This window comes from Siniperca chuatsi, linkage group LG4 (assembly GCF_020085105.1).
Source record: "Siniperca chuatsi isolate FFG_IHB_CAS linkage group LG4, ASM2008510v1, whole genome shotgun sequence".
Lineage (NCBI taxonomy): Eukaryota > Metazoa > Chordata > Actinopteri > Centrarchiformes > Sinipercidae > Siniperca > Siniperca chuatsi.
In genome coordinates this window covers 16427370-16452028 of record NC_058045.1, presented here as the reverse complement: position 1 = coordinate 16452028, position 24659 = coordinate 16427370, and the positions used below count along the sequence as shown (strand labels likewise).

General features: G+C 41.4%; 2 protein-coding genes across 2 annotated transcripts in view; both read left to right on the top strand.

Moving 5' to 3' along the window:
- LOC122874523 (BTG3 associated nuclear protein) overlaps positions 1 to 2485 on the top strand; it is a 41455-nt gene extending 38970 nt beyond the window's left edge. Inside the window, exon 13 of the mRNA XM_044192509.1 lies at positions 955 to 2485. Within this exon, the coding sequence (XP_044048444.1) occupies positions 955 to 1071 (117 nt within the window). The 3' untranslated portion in view covers positions 1072 to 2485. The remainder of the gene's footprint in view (positions 1 to 954) is intronic.
- Positions 2486 to 2628: 143 nt separating this feature from the next.
- The window catches only part of LOC122874522 (zinc finger protein 469), a 208160-nt gene continuing 186129 nt past the window's right edge, over positions 2629 to 24659 (top strand). Inside the window, exon 1 of the mRNA XM_044192508.1 lies at positions 2629 to 5301. The gene's annotated coding sequence lies outside the window, so the exon portion shown is untranslated. The remainder of the gene's footprint in view (positions 5302 to 24659) is intronic.

The window sequence follows — 24659 nt, the reverse complement described above, 5'->3', positions numbered from 1 at the left end:
GGGCATTTCTGCAAGTTGGTGATGATGGTGAATCTGTGGCTGAATTCTGACGCAACATGGGTCTAAAGTCGAGACTACAGATCACCAACAGCCTGGTTTAAGCACACTTCTTACAAAAATGTCAGAACTGTTTCTGATACATACATTTCAAAGCAATAGATCCATTACCCATCAGTATTTCCAAATGGAGAACAAGCCCCGTACTTTGACAGTTCAACATGTCCAGTGCTTCGAATGCTCAGTGAAAAACATGGATCTATGAGTTGTACTTGGCCTCTTTATCGCAAGTGCTTACAGTGTGTCTGCCTCATGTGTTGTTGAATTGTGTGTGCAGCTGTGCTCCATTCAATACAGTTGTCTAGTGACAGCATGCTGGGCTGGAGGGAGGATTAAATGCTGCAGGTGTGTTTGAGGGAACCTTTGGCGTGCATTTGAGGAAGGAGTGAGTCACTCTTCATGGTCATCATCCCGGACTGAGTCATGAACCTCTCATCTTTTAAGGGGTTTTTACCCTCACAATACCTCGCTCTGTCTGACACAGAGCACAGACAGACAGAGAGCATTAAAGTACAAATAGCTCATCTCTTGTCAAGTCTCTCTTCACCTGTCACTCTGCTTCTTTTCTCATCCCTTCTACCAACTATCTTGTTCTTTCTTCTCTCTGATATATCTCTTCTCTAATCTGTCTCGTCATTCCTCCGCTCCTTCTATCTTTGGTCCATTCACTGTGGTTGTCTCCCACAATGACACAGGGGCAGGGGCTACAATATGGCTGGGTCTCCATCTGCTAGTTCACAGGAAACACACTTCACCTCTGTTACAGTATTTTCAAAATTACACTGATTTAGCTGAAGCAGGATGCTACATAGTTAGTGAATGTTTCACGTGTGAGATCTCACCATCTTCCCAGTCATCACCTCTTCCCTCTCCTCTCTTTCATGTTTCATGTTCCAGGCTGCTGAGCTGGCCCCGGCCCTGCAGGCGGACATGGAGGTGAAAGAGGCCATCCAGGGTGCCATCCAGGGAGAGAATGGCGAGGTGGTCCAGATTGTCACCTCTGTGGCCACCTGAGAGCCCTGTCTGGCTCAACACAGCCCAGAACTCTGCTCTACAGCATGGCCTGCCGAGTCTCAATGGAACATCAGAGGTCGACAAATGCACACAGTCTGACAAGCAATCGAGTCAGAAAGCCTTTTTAACAAATACTGAAGGTCACTGATGAGACACAGGGAAGAAGCATTTTTCTGTTTTTTGTTTTCCCCTGCAAACTGCTCACTTCATTGCCAACCAGATGTCACAATGTGGAAATGTTCACAGAGAACTTATGGTCTTTCTGGTGTCTTCATCACCAGAAGGACCTGGCCCACCGCAGAATACACATTGGGATTATTGTCTATCCAGGGATGATGCTGCTTATGTAGACCATCACCCTGCCACTTCATCAGCACACACGCTTGTTTACATCAACTTTGGAAAATAGGAGTTATTTGGAGTTAAGCTGCTTGGCTAACCCCAAAACCCCCATGAGGGTTTGTAAAACTCCTGAATCCCACCTCAAACAACCAGAACTATGATCCCTTTCTTGTCATTTCTTGTCACGGTGAACTGCAGTGGAAAGTAGATTTAGCTGAGGACAGCTCACTCTTGGTTGTGAATAATTTGGTTTCCTGTCACTCTCCATGATTCAGTCCAAACTATGTCTCCCAGCTGTGAGCACTGCCTTCCTTGACTTTTCTCAGTTTGTTTTCATATTTCTTTAGCCGCACAGCTTTGTTTGTATGTTTGATTTATCTAATTGTAACATGCCGAAAGTTTTGGGGAGCTTTAATTTTGGAGGTAGAAGACCATGAAATAGAAGAGGTGGTGCCAGTTGTAGACAGTACAAGTTGCTAGCAGAATACCAAGGAAAGTTTGAAGTTGTTTATTTCACTCAGTTTTGTCTCTGTGAAAGATACATTCATGTGAATAAAACATGTTTGTGGTTGCCATAAAAGTGTTTTTATTTTGGTTTCTTTTTGTATTTTCTCTTCATTTCAATCAGCCGTGGTCATCAAGATGGCTTCAAAGATTTTCAAGACATGACTTTACTTTCATCCACTACACAGACAATTGAAGAGAGCGAGAAATGAAAGTTTGGTTTTGAGGTCTTGTTTCATGTAAAGCTAATTTATTTACTATTTTTTGAAGTAAATATGTATCATGTCAACTTCAATAACCATAGGATTAGGCTACTGTATTGTCAGCAATCCTGAGAAAATAGAAAAAGTAAGCTTTTACTTGGTCTCAACAAGGTTTTTGTCAAGACTGTAATTAATATGTTGGCCTCATCATAACAGTTTCGGAACTGTATTTACATTTCTTCCCCTTTGTGCATGGTTGTGTTTTTCTGTCTGTAAAGACACAGAGAATTTGTTGTGTTGTGTTGGAGTGATGCTCCGCTAATGATGACTATCTCTACAGTCAGCAATAAAAGAGATAAGCAAGACACTCTGAGGCTGTGTGTTGGTTTGGGGAAGTTTCCCATGCTCAGTGTGATGTAATAGTGTATTTTGGAGTAGGGGAAAGAACCAGGCGACAACATGAACTTGATAAAACAACATCCACGGTCTTGGCTGCTTCCTCTTGTTTCCTTTCAGTCTGTTGTTGCTGTCTCTGACCCCCTTTACACTGCCTCTTCATCTTGTCCATTCCCTTCACCAGCTCTCTTACGTATTCCTCTTCTCCCACTCAACTTGTGTTTTCCTCTTTCTCCTTTGGAAGCTATGTTAAAGCCCTTTTACTCCCCTTTAAAATTATGCACTGGGTTAAAGTTTAGTGGGATAGACTGGTGGGTCCATCCCTTTGAAATAATCTTGATGTAGCTGAGTTCAAATGTTGGCTTGGACAACTGTCTCCCCCCCAGTGACCCCTCCATTAAATCTTGGACTTGGAAGGGAACAGACCCTGTTCATAACAGCCTTTTTCTCTGTACTTTTACAACCCTGGGCTCCATGGAGGAGCTGGAGTGGTTACCATAGCGATGGGCCCTCTCAGGCTGCCCCTAAGATAACCTGCTGAAAACAGAAATGAATGATAGATTGAGAGATGAGATTGTTTGGAAGCAGAATGCATGTTTGGGGAGAAGGAGTGGAGTGATGGACAGAGACCAGGCGGTGTATCTTTCCCTTCAGTCTCTCAGCAGCTCTGTGTTCTCCTGCAGTGACGGCGGCTCTGCTGGCATCTGCTGCAACCCGCAAGTACCAACCTCTGCTACTCGCCTGGCTTTTACTTTGGCTGCATATCTGCCCCTGCTCAAACTTTGTACAAGGCTGGGGGAGTTATTTCAGGATGTGCAAAGATGAGGGAACATATTTGTTGGAGCAAAAATGTCTAAACACAATATGTGTCTCAAGGATCATAAATCAACAATTGCTAATCTTGAGGAAACAAACCTCCACACAGCCAGGATTGATATTTCTTGCGCCAAAGGACAGATTACACCAGAGCAGTGGTGTCACAGTTTGCAGCATACACACATTTTGTTTTTTATTTCTCACTTGCTGAATATTCCAAAAGGTCACGAGCAAGGCATGCAAACTTTGCCTATAGAAACTTATCTGTCCTTTGATTGTGTTTCCTGTTGCATGTAAGCACAGAGTATTTAGCTCCATAGACATTCATTTATTATCTGAATGTACTGTATGTGTGACTCTATTCTTAAATTAGACGGCAGCAAGTCTTGGACCAGAGTCAGGGGAAGCTTAGCACCATGGCTGTTGTTACATGCATCATAAAATGGCTAGGGCTGGATGTCAGTTTTTGGGAAGTTTATCCTCCAAGAATTGTAGCTATAGTCAATAATTTAGCTGCCAATAAAACTCATTGCTCAATAAAGGATGACAAGCTGCTAAAAGATCTTCCTTGATCATCCTTTTTTGTGTGTTTTGTTTTGCATATTACTTGATATATTACATGAATACCCCTTTTTTACATCAGTAAATATCAGCAGTACAAATAATATAATAGATACTAAAGGAGGGTGACCCAGGAAGTCCTCTAAGAATAGAAGGAAGAATGAACCCACTAATCTGAAAACTATAGGCATCTTTTCAGTATTTGAATATATATGGAAATTTCCATCCTAAATCAGGATTTATTATTCCAAGAATACTTTACAGTTTAGTTTATATTTTACCAGAATATGTATTTCTACCATATCTAGAAATCAGGCCACCAAGACCTAGATGTAGTCCTTTTTATGGCGCTCCCCTCACAACTGAGACTGATTTTGTGAATTTGACTGAAAGGTGTCAGCAAAACTGTTTTTAATTGGGATTTAAGTATCAGTTATCAATTTACAGATGCCCATAAATAAAAGGTTCAGAAACCTAAGCATGTCTAGTTTGTTGGCTATTGTTACCAGTGGTAGAAGACCACATACATAGATGTAAATACTCTATACTGTAGTGGAGTAATAGTATTATAACTTTTAACACATTAGAAAATGACAATAGGCTACACGGGCAAAATAAAATAACCTCAAGTTACTTTTCACAACTTGTTACTTAACACTAAACCTAATTTAATTGAGTGAATGCATCAACTACTTCTCTTACATTGGTTAAAGGTATTTAAAGTTACAGCCATCTAATAATGCGAACCACACAGGCTTGCAAAGCTGGGGACATTTTTATTTATGACGAATGGGCAAATGTGCAGGAGTTCCACTGAAGACTTTACATTTAAGTGCTGTGTTACGATTTCTCTGAATTGTCCAATCGCCACATTATTTTCCCTAATTGGAACTCTTAATTTGTCCAATCTATATCCGCTGCAATGACTAATACATATTTGTATACATGCAGCATGGTATTTTCTCTTTATTGGCTGTCTTGTCATTTTAATCAGCTCTGACGTTACTCAACCCTGCATCAACTAGCACGAGGCTTTGAAAGAGCTGTGCTGTTGGTGATTATGTCACCTGGAAACAGCGGTCTGGCAGACGAATAGCTCCATCCATTTAGTTTCTTTTAAATTAATCTTCACAAGATACGAATGATAATTCAATCAGAACCAGGAGGGAATTTCTTGACTCATAAAAAGTAGTACAAGCTGTGAGAAGTGGGTAAGCAGAGTACAGCTGAAGCTGCGTGGATGGGAGGTACTCCTGCAGTTTAGGGACCAGATGTGAGAGAGAGGAGGGGTACAAACTCATCCAGACAACGGCTACAAAATGCTTCCTGGTCACAGTTTGTTAACAACAAACTGCATAAGTTGACAGCGCGGACCTTCGATTGTATGCGTCTAATTTTAGCGTCGAAGGTAAGTTGAAAATGTAGTACTGGCCGTCTGTATTGTATTGTTAATTGAAATGCGAATTACGTCGATGAACTGGACGTGAACTTAAGACGTGATGACGTGAGGGGGGTAACTGCTTTTGACGGGGTCACGAGGTCCTCTCTGATCTGCTTCTTTGCCGCTCTCTTTATGATGTTAACTTGTATTTGACCGCCGGTATTAGCATAAAAGCCAATCCGACCCAGTCCAACTGTTGTGGTGCGTTGTTTAGGACCGCTAACCATGTATTGCGATATAAAAGAAGCGTCTGAAGATTCCAAAAAAGTGATTTAGCCTACTGGATTACACTTTATAGCTTATAGGTAACGAGTTAAAGGCAGGAAAGCGAGAATTCGTTATAGTTTACTGTTTTGGTCTACAAACCATTCACCCTCACTGAAAGTGGCCCCCCTTTGGGAATCACTGTCCATGCACAGCCTATGTGTGTGTGTGTGGTGGTGATGGTGGGGGGGTTCCTTTTCTTTTTTTTTTATAACTTCCATACGAGACATTATATGATTTATTTGAAGGAGATATATTCGGTGTTTGGTGTGTGTGTTGTGGTGTTAATATGGGTGGGTGGGTCGCTTACAAGAAATCATGTCTTGGATAATTAGGAGGCCATGCTCGTTTTATGAGCCACAGTGCCATAAGCATCAGATCTTACTCCCCGATATCAAGTGTCTGAACCAGAGGCATTTATACAATGAGCACTGTGGTCTGTTTGAGCAAGTGACTGTAATACATTATATTAGCATCAAATCCCATTATGAGCAAATGTCATTACAAGTTACTGAGTGCCTACTGTTTACTGTAAGTTGCAGGAAATGTAATAAGATCAACACTGACTGTCCATATAACAGGATTCTTGGAAGACTTTCATACTCAATACTTTTGTGGGTAAATAATGAGTAGTAAGCTACAATTGCAGAAAGTACACTGACCTGGTTATCAGTACCTGGAACACAGTACCTGACCTCAGCTATTTCTCTTTCCATATCGTGGAATGCTCTTTGGCAAATGGGAGATGGCAACTCATTAAATCCAGATTGATAAAGTCTGTGTAAATATACATCAGGGTATGCATAACTTCAGTTTGAAAGACATGTATTGTTCTTACAATACAGGTCAGAGAGGGAAATGACTGCATCTTGCAATGTATTTCTGTTCACACTTTGTGAGTTTTAACATGCCAGAATGGTCCTTTGTTTTCAGAGACATTAGGGACATCCAGAGAGAGGTCATTCAGTTTGGACCAAGGCTGACTCTGATTCCGTGGGAGAACGAGCTTGTTTGTTAACGCCAGAAAGCTCTCATGTGATGAAAAGTAATTTTGCTTTTTGCAATTTGCTTTTCATTGAGCAGAAGTGTAAGTGCTCTAAGAGAGGCTGTGTTTGATTTACTTCCTCTTATCTTTGTTATGGTTATAAATATGATTATGCCAGATGTGGCATGCGGTACAAGTCTCTGGAGCCATAAATGGTTGATTGGTTGATATCTCAGAGCATGTTTGCCTCTGTTCCAACCGTACCAGGAGGTCAGCCCAGAATAACAGGGACTCAGAGGTTTCTGGATCTGTTGTACACCAGTGTCTGACACTGCATCCCACCATCTCTGAGTATGTTCACACATTAACCTATCAAGATTCAAGAGTGTCACTGTGTGTGTGTGTGTGTGTGTGTGTGTGTGTGTGTGTGTGTGTGTGTATTGACACACAGTTGACTGGCTGACATTAATTTACAATGTGTTTGTGTGTATGTAGGAAGAGAGACGTGTTTTATTGTGTTTATAAGGCTTCATAAAGTGAAGTCCTTGCCTCCTATTGGTGTATTAGCATTCAGCAGAAAGTCTCCTTGTCTGATTATGGGGTTGTGCCCTGTACCAAAGGAGTCTAAGGCCAAGCCATTTGCTGGCTCACCTAATCCCAGTCTGCACAAGACAGCCTGCCACCAAAGTCACTAGAGGACAAGAGACAGAAAAGCCTTTTTCTCGCTTTAAATATGTCTCTGGCTAGACTGGCTGGATAATTGACAGCTGCATAGAAAGATAATGAGTTTTCGCATTCAAAGAAAGCCAAGACATGGAGAGATCAACAGGATTGGACTGATTCAGCATGTATGACTCAAGCAAAGTGTTAGGAGGAGATAAAGACTCTTTTCTGACATTGCAGTGAGTTGGGGAGTGAACAAGAGGATCTTTGGATGGAAAGATGGATTAAGATTTTAATGAGGTGAAAGAATTACACAATGAGAGAAGAGGAGGGCAGCTAAAGATCTACAACATGATTTCCAGTTTCAGCTGTCCTATAGAGAAATAAAAGCCCCATCAACCATCACAAAACCTGCATGTATACTAGTGATAGCAGGTGTTTACTTAACAATTGACAGATGTTTAGCACAGACATGCTTTCGTAACAGCAAATCGACCATTGCAATTTTCTGCTAAGTTAATGTAGGTCATTGACAACTAATTAATATTTCAAATACAAGCTGGAAAGTCATTTATACATCCACTGAAGATGTATAAATTTAATTTTCCTTGGTTTATCATAGACATGATCAATTGATGTTATTTTTTGCGTCTTTAACACATATCAATGGGTCAGCCCAGTCTTTTGTATTTTTAAGTCAATTTCTGATCACAGGTGATAGTATAGAGTGGAAAGTGAGACGAGAGATGGGAGGGAGAGTGGGAGTGACAGATGAAAATGATAAATTGGAATAGTCTCACAAGAAGGAAGCCTGGTTATATTTTTTATATTAGTGTATAAAATTATGACTCAAAACTGGATAAAATGTCAATAAATTGCATTGGCCTGATATAATGTGTATTTCTGGAAATTATGTTTGAAAAAGTAGGGTCGTATGGGGGTTATAATGAGCAGGCTTCTACCTATCACAACAGCATGTTCACTTTTAATGGTGTGAGTACTGGCTCTTGTGTTACAGAGTGATCCTGTTTCTTTGAGAGTGTTGCATTATGGGTTGTTTGTAGCGTTAACATTGCCAGGCTAGCAGATTTACCTCTTTCTGTCTACACTGAAGTCTCCAGTAAGCCCAGTTTAATCTTCTGGAATTGTTTGTTGGCTCGTGTTATGTAACTTGCTGCCACAGAGGAAATAAAATGCTAAAGAATGGTTGGGTCTTTACTGCAGAAACTGGTCGGACACAGTCTTTAGTAACTGAATATTTTGTTTGAAAAAAGTGAGCCCAAAAGACAGTTAACAGTTAGAGAAAATCTTTCTGTGGTACCAAATCCCCCTGCTTCTAACAGCGGCGTGAGTATATTTCTTTGTATCACACTAAAAATGCAGCCCTAGAACATAACCTGCCCAACAGACCTTTTTCATGGCAGACGTTTTGACTTGAAAAACCACAGGTGAAACAAATCTCGTTAACGATGGCTCAGTACCATTAAGTGTCCCAGTAAGCCATGCCAGTGAGCCAGTTTGTACAATACCAGGAACCTGGAACTACCTCACTTACATGGAATGTAGTCATTTTTAATGTTACCAATTTGTATAATAATAATAATAAAACTTTATTTATAGAGCACTTATCAAAAAAAATACATAGTGCTTCACAACAAGAGAAATAAAATACCACAGTGAATTATGAAATATAAAGAAATAAAATAAATAAAATACACAAAAGCAATAAAATAAACAGCCAGTTCAGGTAAAATCAGGATATGCTTTCTGATAAAAATGTGTTTTGAGAAGAGACTTAAACGAAGACACTGACTCAGACAACCTAATTTCTTCAAGCAAGTTGTTCCAGAGCCTCGGAGCCCTGATAGCAAAAGCTCTGTCCCCCTTAGTTTTCATCCTGGACTCAGGAACAGACAGAAGACCCTTGCCCGAAGATCTCAAGGTCTAAAATATAGTCTGGAGCCAGGCTATGAAGAGCCTTAAAAGTAATCAACAAGATCTTAAAATCAATCCTAAAACCAGTGAACAGGCTGTTACAATAATTGAGGCGTGAGGAGATAAAAGCATGTACAACAGTTTCTGCATCACTAAGATTTAAAATAGATCGGATTTTTGCAATGTTTCTGAGGTGATAAAAAAGTGATTGGACAAGCTTAGTGATATGTTGCTCAAAACAACTACTATCAAACAGGACACCAAGATTTCTTGCAACAGGCTTGATATGTTGTGACATTCTACCAGTAGATGGCAGTATTTGTTTAGTGATGTGTTGGGGCCCAATAACAAGGATTTCAGTTTTATTTGAGTTGAACTGAAGAAAATTTATCAACATCCAATTTTTTATGTCAGACAGGCAGTCCTGCAGAGAACTCAGCGTACTAAGGTCAGTGGGCTTAACAGGGAGGTACAACTGTGTGTCATCTGCATAACAATGAAAAGAAATACCATGTCTGCGGATGACATCACCCAAGGGAAGCATGTATATGGAGAACAGCATTGGTCCCAGAATTGAACCATGAGGCACACCGTACTTCATATGGGAAAAGGATGACATGAAGTTATTAATGCTGACACAGAATTTCCTATTGGACAGATAAGATGAGAACCAGTCTAGTCCAGTGCCAGATATGCCCACCCAGTGCCACAGTCTATCTAAAAGAATGCCATGAACAATTGTGTCAAAGGCAGCACTTAAGTTCAGCGGCACAAGAATTGAACACATGCCTGCATCTGCATTTGTTACGGACAGAAAGGCAGGAGACACCAATATGGAAGCAGATGGTGGTTTATTGGATTGGACAGAAGGGTGGTGAGGTGTGAGAAGTGAAACATGGAAAGTTGGGTGAATTGTGTACTGTGGTGGTAATTGGAGCTGATAAGTGACCGGGTTGATCTGCTTGGTGATAGTGAAGGGACCAATGAATCTGGGACTGAGATTCTTGCAGGGCAGATGCATTTTGATGTCCCGGGTCGACAGCCAGACCTTCTGACCAGGTTGATAGACTGGGGCAGTGGAGCTTCTCAGGTCGGCCGTCATTCTGCGTCTGCAAAGTGCTCGTTGCAGCTCATGGTGAGCTGCATCCCAGACCCTCTCGCTCTCTCAGAACCAGTAGTCGACCGCTGGTACCTCCGATGGTTCTCCTGACCACGGGAAGAGAGGGTGTTGATAGCCGAGTACGCACTGGAAGGGAGTGAGTCCAGTGGTAGGTTGGTGGAGGGAGTTCTGGGCGTACTTGGCCCAAGCCAGGAACTGGTTCTAAGAGTTATGGTGGCCATGGCAGAAGGTACGTAGGAAATCGGCCAATCTCTTGGATCTTTCTCTCCGTCTGCCCGTTCGACTGCGGATGGTATCCAGATGAGAGGCTTACGGTCACACCTAGGAGGGAGAAGAAGGCTCTCCACACTCTTGAAATGAACTGGGGTCCTCGGTCAGACACTATGTCTTCTGGGATCCCATAATAGCGGAACACGTGGTTGAACATGAGTTCTGCCGTCTCCATGGCTGTGGGTAGTCCCTTGAGGGTTGTCAGTCTGCAGGATTTGGAAAATCGGTCGACCACCACCAGGATGCAGGTAATGTTGTCAGAGGCAGGCAGGTCAGTGATGAAATCCACTCCCAGGTGTGACCAGGGTCTTTTGGGAATGGGCAGAGGAAATAGCTTTCCGGAGGGAAGGTGGCGAGGGCTCTTTGAGATGGCGCATTCCTGACATCCCTGTACATACCTTCTCACATCCCTAGCCATGTTTGGCCACCGGAAGCGCTCCCTTAGCAGCAAGAAGGTTTCATTGGCCCCTGGGTGGCCAGTGCCCAGAAATGTGTGGGATGAGTTGATGAGTGGAGTGCGCTGAGTTCTGCAGACATATTGCAAACCCGGGGGACAGCCCAGCGGAGCGTTGGCAGAGGCATTGGAGGAGGGCACCAAAGTTTCCGACCACTGAATGAGACTTACAATAACGTTCTTAGGGATGATGGGCTCAGGTTCTTCATTAGTTTCCTTGGAGGTGTATAGATGGGATAAGGCATCTGCTTTCACATTCTTGGGACCAGGATGATAGGTGATACTGAACTTGAAACGGGTATAGAATAACGCCCAAAAAAGCTTGCCGTGGATTTAACCTTTTTGCGTCTCTTAGGTACTCCAGATTCTTGTGGTCGGTGAGTACCGTAAATGTGTGCTTTGCACCCTCCAGCCAATGCCTCCACTCTTCCAGGGCCAGTTTAATGGCTAGAAGTTCCCTGTTGCCGATGTCGTAGGTCCTCTCCACTGGGCTGAGTTTGCGGGAGAAGAAGGCACATGGATGGAGTCTGGCTGGATTCCCCTGCTGCTGTGAGAGCACCACTCCTACCCCTGTGGTAGAGGCGTCTACCTTCACGACGAAGGGCTTTCTCTGGATCAGGGTGAATGAGGAGCCGTGCGCTGGTGAATACTTCCTTCAAAGGTTGGCGGCTGGTGACCAGGACATAGACTTGGAGACTTATTACGGAGGAGATTGGTAAGCGGATATGCAATGGAGCTGTAATTTTGGATGAATCTTCTGTAGAAGTTGGTGAATCCAAGAAATCTTTGGAGCTCTTTGATGGTGGATGGAGTGGGCCAGGTCTTTATGGCTTCTACCTTCCCCTCGTCCATCTGAATGCCACTGCTGCCGATGTTGTACCCAAGGAACTACACTGAGGAGCACTTCTCGGCTTTGAGGAAGAGCTGGATCTCCCTCAGGCGTTTCAGGACCTCCGCTAGAGCCTCTGGGACGAGGGGAAGAGGATAACGGAACTTGACTGTGATTCTGTTGAGACCCCGGTAGTCGCCTCCGTCCTTTTTGGCCACGAAGAAGAAGCTTGAAGCAGCAGGGAAAGTGGAAGGACAGATGTAGCCTTGCTGTAATGCTTCCTTGATGTACTCCTCCATGGTCTTCTGCTCAGGGAAGGATATATTTTCCCGCGGGCCACTGGCTCACCCGGAAGTAGATCGATCACACAGTCCCATGGGCGGTGTGGAGGCAGCTTTGAAGCTTTCTTCGGGCAGAAAACATCACTGAAGGGGGCATAACACAGCGGTATGTCCACAGACTGTTTCTCCACCGGGCTCTCGATGGAGGTGGAGTATACAGGAAGCGTCTTGGAGCGAGGAGCGGGAGGCTGAGGTCTGCGAGAGAAACAGGTGTCGCCCCACTTCAGGATTTCACCGGTGGTCCAAGAAATGATTGGATTGTGCTGCTCCAACCATGGGCGCCCTAGAATCACATCAGCAGTAGAATCCTCCAGAACCAGAAGATGTTGATGCTCCACATGCAATAGTCTGACCTGGAGCATGACTGGACCAGGACTTAACTAGACACGTTTACGGCTGAGGGGTTGACCTGTTTCGGAATGGATCTGGTAAATGGACTGCGTGGTTGTGGTCTTGAGCTTGAGCTGGCGGCAGAGGGCACCAGAGATGAAGTTGCCGGCTGACCCGGAGTCGAGGAGAGCATGGAATGGAGACATCGACAGCAGTGAGCATGACAACGGTAGAAAGTGGCTTCATTCTTTTCAAGGAGGGAAGGATGGTACTCATTATGGGACGAGGAGGACGAATGGGGTATGTTGAGATGACATGCCCCGTAGAGCTACAGTACAAACATAAACCCTGGGACAGCCGTCTCTGCCTCTCAGCGAGTCAATTGATTATTCTCTAGTTGCATCAGTTCGGGACCTGGCTGATGGATTCTGGCTGGCGGAGGGATGGTGCGAATAGTGGCTGGGACTGGGAAAACACACTGGAGTAGAATAGAGAAGACTTGCGAAGTTGTGGAAATCCACATGTAGAGTCCTTTGGTATTAACAAAACTGGACAACTGTCTGAGCTGAGTGGTGTGCTTTTATCCCAGTAGTGATGAGGTGCTGATGGGGAGCAGGTGTGTGCGATTAGTATTCTGGTGAGGGAGTGCGCTGTGACTGGCTGACGGTAGAGCCTGGTGTGTCTGTGACAGCATTAATTAAAAGTGACTTTGAGAAGGGCTGTCTCAGTGCTGTGGTGTTGACGAAAGCCAGATTGGAACTTTTCAAACTTTTCAATTATTGTTTACCACAGCATCAAGAAGCTGCTTAGATACAAGTTTTTCGAGAGTCTTCAAAATAAAAGGCAGTTTGGAGATTGGGCGATAGTTATCCAGGAGGGTGGGATCAAGGCCAGGTTTGTTAGGACTGGCTGGACACAAGCAGTTTTAAAGTAATCTGGGATGCAGCCAGTAGACAGCAAGCTGTTAAAAAATAATTAGCAAAAGGGGTGCAATAACTTCCAATAAAAACCTAATTGTGATTTTGTCCAGAGGGCTGGAGGACACTATCATAAAAGACATGATGTTTGCGAGTTAGGGCAGAGTAACAGCAGAAAAATTGCTCAAAGTATAGTTTCTATTCTTATTTTTATTTATACTTCTAATTATTTATTTTTTACTTTCTCTATTTATCTGTGCTTATTTTTGTCCTTGAGCTGCTGCAACACCTGAATTTCCCCTTCTGTGGTTCAATAAAGGATATCTATCATATTGTATCTTAGACCTGTGGTTTTCCTGCTGTGAAAAAGGTCTATATTATGTCATGTAGTTCACTTCATTTGTGAAGACAGGGATGGTAACTTTTAGAAGTTACCACTGCCGTATGACCATGACAGCAACAGAAACCACACTGCAGAACACATTGTAAGAGCTAATTTTACCGGTATCTCTGAATTATTTTCTGAATAATACACCTCTTCACCAGCAGTAAACAAACATCAATTTGAAAAATCTTTCTTAAGCTTTGAAGTTTGGTAAATCCGGTCTGGGTGAATAAACAGCTTAATGATATTAGCTGTTATGATATTGCAAAGATAACAGTATATTATAACAGTTTTCTGTTAGCAACCTGTAGAGTATGGTGCAGGTCGTTAATAGGATTGAGTGTAAGTGGTAGCTATAGCAGAGGCGTTCAAAATAAAGAACACCTACATGTCGGGGCTGCGGTAATGACCCACTGTCTGAAACACCTTAAACAAGAAACTGTTATGATGATGTATATATGAGTACTGCAGTGCTAACTTTGTGTAATGGCTTTTTTTAGCTCTCTTCTTTCTGGATGGATGGAGATGATAGATTTCTTTAGGTAGTGTGCGCACTTCCTAAAGCACTACTATAGGAATAATCTGTCATTTGAAATCCTGGTTGTTGTGTTTTAGCAAAATCTTTGATAATTAGCACCAACAGCTGTGGTGTTTTGGCTAGCAATTTACAGAGATCATTTCACTGTCAACATCAGCAATAACGTTTTCCTTGGAATTTTAGTTGATGATGGTTTTGGTCGGCCTAGCTGTGGTGACTCTCATTGCTCATGCTAATTACTATGTTCTTCATCTTCTATCTATTAAAAAAAAATCACTTCTCCACACCCAAGCGATTTCTCCTGGGAAAGACCTAGAGCATTTGACATAGGATGTTTAAACATAAAATGTAACAGCTTTCATGAACATCATGGGATTTATTCATATGACATTGTTTAGGATCATGACTTTAAACTCGTAGTCACTCATGAGAGTGGATTTCTATAGGTGATACCCAACCCATACTGTCCGTTTCTTAGCACCTTCATGCCTCTTCTGCAGCCCGTCACGTCATGTCATTCTTTTTGTTTTCCTTAATGACCTGAAATCATGTGGCAAAACCTAGAGAAGAGAACATTAGAAGCAGATCCTCATTAAATCTCTCACACTGAAACAAATCACATGCACTGTTTTAGCTGGAAAACACAGGAAACACAAGGAGGAGGATGTGAGGTGAACCTCTCAGTTCAGGCCGTCATTTGGGTGAGCTGTTGGTGTTCAGGTCCAGTCAGGGTCCAGTGGTGTAAGAAGAACAGTGGTTCAGGATTGTGCTGTGGTTATGATGCAAGTGAAGAAAGGGGAGCAGAGAAAAGGCAGGGGGCTCCATTGCCTTCCAGCTCTGACAATTATATTTGCTATCAGCGCTGAACATTTCAAGGATCCACCCTGCCTGCACCACTCAACTCAACTGTACTCAGCCCAGGAAAATGAGGTGAATGTTGTTGTACCCAGCTGTGTCTTGGCTCAGCAATAGTTTAGTGCAATTAGAGAGTGAGAGAGTGAAGATCAGGAAACACCCAAGGGCCGTGTTGTCACTGCTAAGTAACATGATGAAGTGAGTGTGGCTGGCAGTGGCCCTCAGAAGGCCCAGGGAGAAATCAGATGTAAACTTGAAGGATTAGCAAAACTCCAGAGCCTGCACTGAGTGAACTCACAAAACCTAACACAACATCAGTCAGCCAGTTTGTTGTAAGGGCAAAAGACAGCATAGCATCAGTGAGGCAGTTTTATAAGGTCCAGCAGAAACAGAGTGCATACTGGCCACAATACATACAACAGTATGTTGTATACCTGCATCTGTGAAGACAATACATTTTCAATAAATTTGATTGGATTGTATGTTTGTGAACTAAAAAGAGAATATAGTGTTGATTATCAAAGATTAGTGTGGTAATACACTGTATTACTGTAGTGTTAAAGCTCTGGAGTAAATGACATGAGTGATACCATAGGTCTTTGTTGTTGTTGTGTGTGTGTGTGTGTGTGTGCGTGTGTGAGAGAGAGAGAGATTCAAGAGAGCATTCATTTTTGAGTCTAATTCTCCGCCATCTGGTTCAGCTCTTTTCTTGATCACATGATCAGTGGGTAGAGGAGTTTGGTTACAATACACACACACAGACGCATTCTTAAAGGTCACATTTAAGATTTCCTGTTAACCAAGCTTGAGAGCAAGCCAAACATATTTTACTGTTTATATCTTTTTTTTATAGAAATATTGGTTGAAGCACTTTCTCCTTTCTTGACTTGACAAACCTCTAAAATATCCCCTCTATATATTTTTCACTACTATTCTTGTTTTCACTTATTTGCGGGATGTTGTTACCTGCAAAACTAGTTTAAAATGCACAGAATTAAATCTCATCTCATGACAACACAAGACAGAAGTATTCTGAATCATGTTGATTTATCATGTCGGAGATATTCAACAATTCTTTTTTCTACCAACACTGGAGAAGCTTTAGTCATGTTAAATCTATTAAAGATCCTCTCAATTGAACCTCATATATCAGACCAATATCTTTATTAACTCATATTTCCAACCGTGGTACCACATGGAGCATGGTCTATCTCCATCACTCATCCTGTCTTCTTCTCTAATCCACAACAGTGCTTTACATATGCACAAAAACTTCAGTGATTAACAACCTGCCATTAAAGTTATGATGGATACATCCCGAAGTAGAATCAGAAGGTGGTAAATTATTCATTCAGGTTGTAATTGCTGAATTCATTTATAAAAACTGAGTCACAAAGCTGTTATTGATGTTATGTTAGGATCAATTGCTGTCGAAGAGATGATAGTAACTGTGTTCGGGAGATGAATGAGGAGCGAAGATTACTGAGCCGGCTCTCTCTTTGTCTTTTGGCACAGAAACATTCCTAGTTTATGATGCAGAGGGTGCTACCTGAAAATATATTGACAGAAACATGACACTGGATTCCTGAGAATGTGTGTGGGTGTGTTGGAGGTGTAGACTGTCTATATTACTTATCTGTGTCATTTTACATCATTTGTTTCTATAATGAAAGTATTGCATTTTTGGGAGAAATAGAAAAAGACAATGGTCCCTGTGCCTGTGGCCTCAACGTGGGTAAATGGTCATTGGAGCGTGACTGTTTGCCTGAACTGATAGGTGACTGTTCTAACATATGACAAAGTTAACAGTGGCAGATTTACCACTTGAAATTCTTAGTATTTTTTTAAACAATGGGTCCTTGATTTCAGATAGAAGTAAAGAAAAGCAGGCCTCTAATTTCTGGCCACAGACCATTGAATTTGAAATGACGATTGTCACTAGGAGATTTTATCCATGGATATATAATTAGAACTGGATACCGGACCCCAAAATGGTGTCTATTCATTCCAATGAGAATTGCTCACCTGGCGCATACGCCAAAAACGTTTTCTATCTTCTGGGTCTACTTCTAGGGTATGCAGCCCACTGAATGTGCGCAGTAGTGTTTCTCCCACTGGGCCCATAGACTTTACATTGTGATGACATCACGGATTTTGAAATCACTTTTCTTGGCCAGAGGAAAGTTTTACAAATATATAACCTCCATGGATCACAAATTCATAATAGAAAGAGTCATAATTGACCTTGTTTGCAGTTTGAGGTGTCCTGTTAACAGTTTTACAGATGTCTCTTTTATAATGGTGGCCTATGGGGAAAATGCTTTTTGGGCTGCAGGGGGATTTTGTGTTGCAATACCGCAAATGGCCACTGGAAAAAATTGGAAGCAAGGCTGAGTGGTGGCTCTGTATCCTGTTCTTATTATAGGCCCTACAGCCATGATTTAATCACCTGCAGTAAGCTAGTGGTAAGCTAGTTAGCTAATTAGCTAAGTTTGTGAGTTGGTTGAAAATTTCGGTTGACTTGTTTTGAAACAAGTACCCTGTAAAAGGGTCTTAAATATGCACATGTTATTAAGCTAAAAGACTAAGGCTAAAGCTGCATATTCCAGGCAAAAACTTAAAATCCTCCAGCAGCACTGCTCTTGTATTGCAGTACAGTATTACAAATAAAACTGTTAGATCTATACTTTATTGTCTATGTATTCAAACAGTATTTTTCACTTTTACAAGAGAAAAGGTTTTTAGGATGAGGACTAACTGATGTGTTTGGCTAATGTAAACCAAACCAAAAAGCAAAACAGAGTCACAAACATTACTCAAACTCTGATATAAGGATTTCTCTAATGTAACCTGTAATCCCACAACATAATATAGTTTGCTAATTATATGCCCCCTATATGACTTTTGAAGTAATGCTAGGTTACTACTACAGGTAGTACAGCTATCTATTTACAGCTAATAAAAGACCAGAAAAACAGCAGTGTTTAATCTATTCCTTACACATTTTTGTTCTTGTGTCTTTAGAAAGACCACAAACATCGGCTATCGTCTTATGACGATTTAGCTTTTTATCAATCTCAGAACCCTAGAGATTAGCTTTGTATTAGCTTTTCTGCTTTCAAATCCTCGTCAGATGATAGTCGATGGGTTCCGAGATTGCTATTCGGACACTAAACAATGACCTGCGCACAGGAAGAGGAAGTCTTGACCCGGATATCAGTTATCCGGATATCCTCTGGCTAGATGATAGCCGATGGGTTCCGAGATTGCCACCCACTAAACTCTTTGTATATGGATTATTGCTCTTACTACAATGCACACTACTTTAACGTGACGAAATCCAAAGCTTGACAGGCCTGTTGCTCCTGCCTTGTTGCTAAGCTGTAATCGGACAATTGCATTTTGGGGGAGGGTTTTAACAAATGGCCAGTTGTTTGATGCATACAGTATAATGCTTTGTCCACCTTGGAGCATCTTTTAAAACTGTATGCAAATTAACCACTGGTGATGTACCTGATGGCCCATTCTGTTGTCTGATCTGGTGAAGTGTTTCTTAATCCTGTGCGTAACTAGATAAATGCAGATAATATGATGGGATGTCATGGTATTCCCACTGAAGCTACAATCGATCAAAGGGCAAAGAAGATTGCTCAAAAATCTTGTATTTTCACAGGTTTACGTAGTATCAAGGTACACATGAGGGAGTGGTGCAAACTGTATGCAGATGGGAACAAAGCCTAGAATTAAGATCATGAATGATTACATGAGACATTGCTGTATAGTTAAGGACACACTCGTGAAGATACCTTCTAGCCAAAGACTGCAAAGTTTGGGTAAGAAGGCTTAAAATCTGTTAATGCACATCATGTAGTCAAAGTGGTTCAATAGAAAGAATTTCTTGATCTAAAAACAGGTATTTCATAAATTGGTTCAAGGTATGTTTTCACCTGGTATGCCCTATGGCTGTTTTTATCTATAGAAAGGATGAAATACTTCTGAGGCTATTTCAAATTCTCAGAGAGGGAAGGGAATTGACTTAGAATAGTGTACTCTACTCTCCTGAATGTACTCTACTATACTTTCTTTGCTCAGTGCTGTAGCCTTTCTGTGATCTTATCCTCTATTCTGTTATGGTAGGTCAAGGTTATTGTAAGTCAAGGCCCTATTTCTTGTTCATTTGATGTCTGTCATATTTTTGAATTACTTATGAGGCAGTAAGTAATTGTTGTATTGATGAACTCATTTAGGATATTCCACCATGTCTCTTGATTACTTTGCTTGATTTAACTGTTTAGCCAGGAAAAAATACCATGCGATTGAAACTAAGATATCCAGTAACATTCACTATTTTATTCCTTTTCTGTGCACTACTGCTGTCCCTGAAGATAGATAATTTTAGGCCAGTGTACAACATCATGCTCTGAGACGAGGAAGCAGTTCATTTCTACTTCAACAGTAGCCTCAATAGACCACAATGCATTGCGTTCACAAAATATGCTGTATTGCTATCCCCACTGTTGTTACTCTTGTTCACACCCCCTCTGTTGTTGTTATGCGGGAAATGAACTGAAGTAGAAGTAGGCTATATGAGACAGGCTAAAGGAAAGTGGATATTGAATGATTAATTACTGAGTAATTTTCCAAATGCACATTGATTATATATCATTATAATTATTCTAGGATGAAAATTGCTTTAAAACTGTGCATAGGCTCGGGTTCTTGGCCAGAAGGATGATTTTTCATCCATATGTTTCTAACATTGTGTGCTTATGGATTTCTGATTTTCATTTAGATTGTGAATAGAGACATGCAAGTACAGCAAAATACAGACATTTTAATTCAGTTATTTCTTGAATGAATGGATTATAGTAACTAATATTGAAATCACATTGGTCATAGTTTAGGCAACTGTAACAGATCTCTTTGGGCTTTAAAGCTTGACAGACATTATGTACATCTAGGTGTGCGGTCCAGTTGCATTTTATCTCCTCTCAATCCACTATCAAATCTGCTTGTCGAATGCAAATACATCTGATTCCCTTATCAGTCTCAATCGATTTAGGTTTAAAGCAATAGTTCAATATTTTTTGATATAGCTCTTTGTTTTTTTGCCAAGAGTTAGATGAGAGGACTGATAATACTCTCATGTCTGTCCCTTAAATTTAAGGCTTTAGTTATCTCAGCTTAGCATAAAGACTGGAACAGGAGGAAACCGCTAGCCTGGCTCTGTCCAAAGGTAACAAAATCTACCTACCTCTGAAGCTCTGTAATTAACATACATTTCAGATTAGGTGGATTTTTTTAACCTTTGGACAGAGCCAGGCTAGCTGTTTCCCCCTGTTTCGAGTCTTTATGCTAAGCTACGCTAACCACCTGCTGACTGCAGTGTCCTTTTTATCTTACAGACTTAAGAGTGGTATTGACCTTCTGATTTGTAATGTGAGCATTTGACTCAGCTGAATACAACTCCTAAGAGTCGTTCTGAAGAGTAGGCCTGTAGGCCTGTTGGCCTTGTTCACATATTGTGATTTAACTGAGAGCAGCTCAGGTAATTTCCTTTATTCGTCATTTTTTATGTAGAAACATAAAAAAATGAAATAACGTTTGCTGGGATTTCTAAAATGTGAAACGTGGCTAGAAAAAGGAATCATTTGATATTTAGGCATCTTATTCAATTATTCCTATTTAACCTCTTTCAAATGCTTTATGTTTTCTAAATAGGGTGGCAGGATTGCATCATTGTAGTGTTGAGAGTTTCTGTGTGAACAGTAGTTTTGGCAAATATTTATAATGGAGACACTCACATCTATGTATTATGATAAGATATCTGATCTAGGTCATTACTGACCAGGGCCTTCACTCTGAGACATATACTCGGACCTATGAAGTCACTGCTTGTGCTAAGTGAATGTATTTTGATTAGACATTAGATCGATCTATATCAATTCATTGTTCTCTGCTGTGATTGCTTCCACATGTCAGGCCCCAGGTTCCACGGGCCCACACAGGGCTATAGTATCTGTGGATATGTGTGGGGGGGTTCAGGAGCCCCTATAATGGGCTTAGACAGTCATGGAGTCCCCATGGATGTATCAGTGGAGGGGACACAGAAGCCTGCTGATGAAGAGGTGGGTGGTGGGATAATATGAGAGTTGTTAGGGGAGGATAGAGGGGCATACAGGGCAGATTGAGGAAAGAAGGGCGGACACATCCTTGGGCTTGCTTGATGCTGATTAAAGAAATTTGGATCATGTAGTATGTGTGTTTGTGTGTTTCCAGTTAACAGCGTATATATGTGTTTAGCTTCATGGAAAGGTGGATTATCCAGCGATTAGGGTGTTTTTGATGGCATGATGTTGTTCGAGTAAATTCAGCAAAGCCCTTTACCTGATAGTTTTTAAAGACAGGATATGTTTCATATATCCATAACAAGCACAGGGGAGCTTTGGTTGTCAGTTCTACCCCAGGTGGAGGGAACATCTGCTCAAATGATCTGTGTCGGAAAAAGAACAGGAGAAATGGGGAAAACAGCTGTGGGCGTTCGTGAACACACAAAAACAGCCTCACCACCATTTTTCCATTGAAAACGGTTTGCAGTATGATCAAATGACAGACAAACTGTTTGGCAATTTATTCGGCTCGTCTTTCTGGCTATCTGTCGTGGTGGTGGTGGGAAGCCAGAGGCGTCAGTGGTGAAGGAGACCCCAAACTGGAGGAGAAGGAGAAGAAGAGGCCTACAGGGGAGATCAATTTGAATGGCCATATTTTGATTTGTGGCATCCTTGTTTTGGATAAGGGAGTATTGTTTTTCCCAAGAAATATTGCTGACTGTTTTGAGTCAGGTACTTGAGCCAATTGGACATTTTCTTTTTGTTTATCATTTATACATAATTCTACATGGGTTGATGGTAAGTGTCAGAGAGGTGCAAAGAACCATTGCATACCCAAGCCATAATCCACAATCATTTCTTTGTTGTAATCATTTTTTTCTCTCATAATTCAGAACATTTGTTGGCACAGCTTTTTTGTTTTGCCTGTTACTATTTTGTTAGGTTACATAGTTAACCTTGAGAATATCATATATATTTTTGATTGCAGTCCTGAAGAAATTGCTCAGAGAAATTTCTGCTCAGTGAACAGCTCCATTCTCAGATAACAATGTGTGAACACCATCACCCAAACCGACTTGAAGGAGGCTAAAGATATTTGGTTTGGATATATTTGGTTTCTTGGGTGTGAAAAAAACAGTTTGAGGACTATAGCTTTCTGCCTCTACAGTTCATGGTAACCTGAGAATGATGTTCACAATGATTTGATAAGAACCAAGTGTAACACAGGATTTGGCAGTGACTCTTTGGCTTGTGTGTGACTATTCTGCACTGGCACGGTGCTAGAAAGCAGCAGTGCATCCTCATGTGCAGCCGGTGTTTGTGCTGAACCCTGTCTATTCTGTTTGTTCCAGAGATACATCCCTATGTTTTGTTAGGGAAAGTTACATCGTTCTATACATGGACCCTGAAAAAGGAGGCCCATGGGCCTTTGAAAATAACAGCTTTCCACTACTACACACTGAGCACAGCCAATCCACCTTGATTCAAACCATGTGCATGAAACAAGATAATGCTTTTTCAGAAAGCAGTCCATAAAGAATAGTGTTTGTACTATGGCATGTGCAGTTGTCTTGTCATTATGAATTTAGATTCAATCAGTGTGGCTCGAGGGTCTGACTGGAAAGCTCTCATTTTGTGGAGGGGGACCCATTTGCCTCTATGAATATTTAGATGGCAAGACCTCAGTGGTTATAAATAAACACTGCCTGTTTGTTTCAATGCACAAACATGTTGTAGACAATCAGATAAAGATCACAAATGACTGTGTGTACAAAACACACTACACTTTAGAAATAATTAATCATTCACCTGTTACACTTTCTATTCACCACATACAGACTCATCAGTGAAACTCTTATCAGCCAATAAGTCCACAGCAACAAGTCTGTAAGATCAGTAAACTGCTGAAAACCTGCAGAAACCACCTTTATGTTTGCTTTCCTTTGTTGTGTCCTCATTTCCACCTGTTAGTGATCTATTTTATGTGTCTCACATGTCTCTCAGGCTAATCAGTTCTGGCTATTGGCACAGAGAAGTATGCTTTACCCTAACTCGTATTTGCCAGCATTCATACCCCCCCCCCTTTTAGACCTTGATGTATGCTGTGGCTTTTTCTGTGTACATATTGCATAGTTTGTATAAGTGTCTCAACTACTGTACTGTAATTGCCCACAATGTCTTCCATATGTGGTTGTTGTATTCTACCCCGTAGCTTTCTCCTCAGGATTGTCAGAGTTTGAGAAACTGAGATGTCCCCTTGTGAACATGAGCATCATGTTAAGTGGGTAGTGCCTTCATTTCTTTGCACAGATATTTCAAAATTGGTTAGTCCACAGAGGGGATCCCTCTCCTAGCAAACTAATCACAACATATCAGAAAAGTGCAAGATGCTATTCTTTAGGAAGAAGTGATATGTTTACAGTTTACAGTTAGTGGTATGGTCTATATTGACATACCAGTACTGCCCTTGCCTTTTTACCTTAAACTTAATTTGCTTTATGACCACACAAGATGCAGCTTAGTAGCATGCTGCATGTTTAGCCAGTGTTGAATCCAGTTTAATGAAGTCCCTCGTGAAAAAAGAGCACCCTAATTACAGTTCCACAAGACACACCACTTTGTCATTCGATTGAGATTCAGATTCACTATTGAAAATCCATTTTAAAAGTGAAGAATTGAGTTTATTTTCTTCTTGTTTATGCCTATTTTGTCAAACTCAACCAGATATAAATCACAGATTGTCACTATCCAGCTGGGCTGAGTTCAGTTGGAATTAAGATGGGGTGCCTAGCTGTTCTGTAATATGAGTCTTGTCAGCATTTCCACTAATACATCACTTTTTGCTGGAGGCTAGGAGGACGGCATATATCAACCCAAGGCTGATTCAAAGGACCTTGCATGCTCTCACAAGTAGCGCCATGTCTACACAGGAGGAGTAGCGTGAGCCGCACGTAAGCAGAGCAGCAGCAGCTTCACTGCTCCGGCTCCAGTATTGAGTTGTAGGTCATCCGCGTTTTGCCAGCGCTCAGAGCCCAATACACAATCACTGTAATTACACACATAAAACGTGAGAAAGACAGCTGGATTTATGAAATAGAAGCGTATTTCCATCAGATGTGCGTGAGACGGATGACTGAAAAATGCGGCTGAAATGCCTCCTGTGTAGACACAGAATAATTGTGTCAATCCTTTCCTTGCAAGTCCCCTGTTATATTGCTTTTTATTGTCATACTGGATATGTTATTGTCTTGAAGTGAAATCCGTGAGTAAATGAAAACTGTGTTTGGAGCACTTCTTAAGAACAGATGTCCCTCCCCCAACTGATAGAG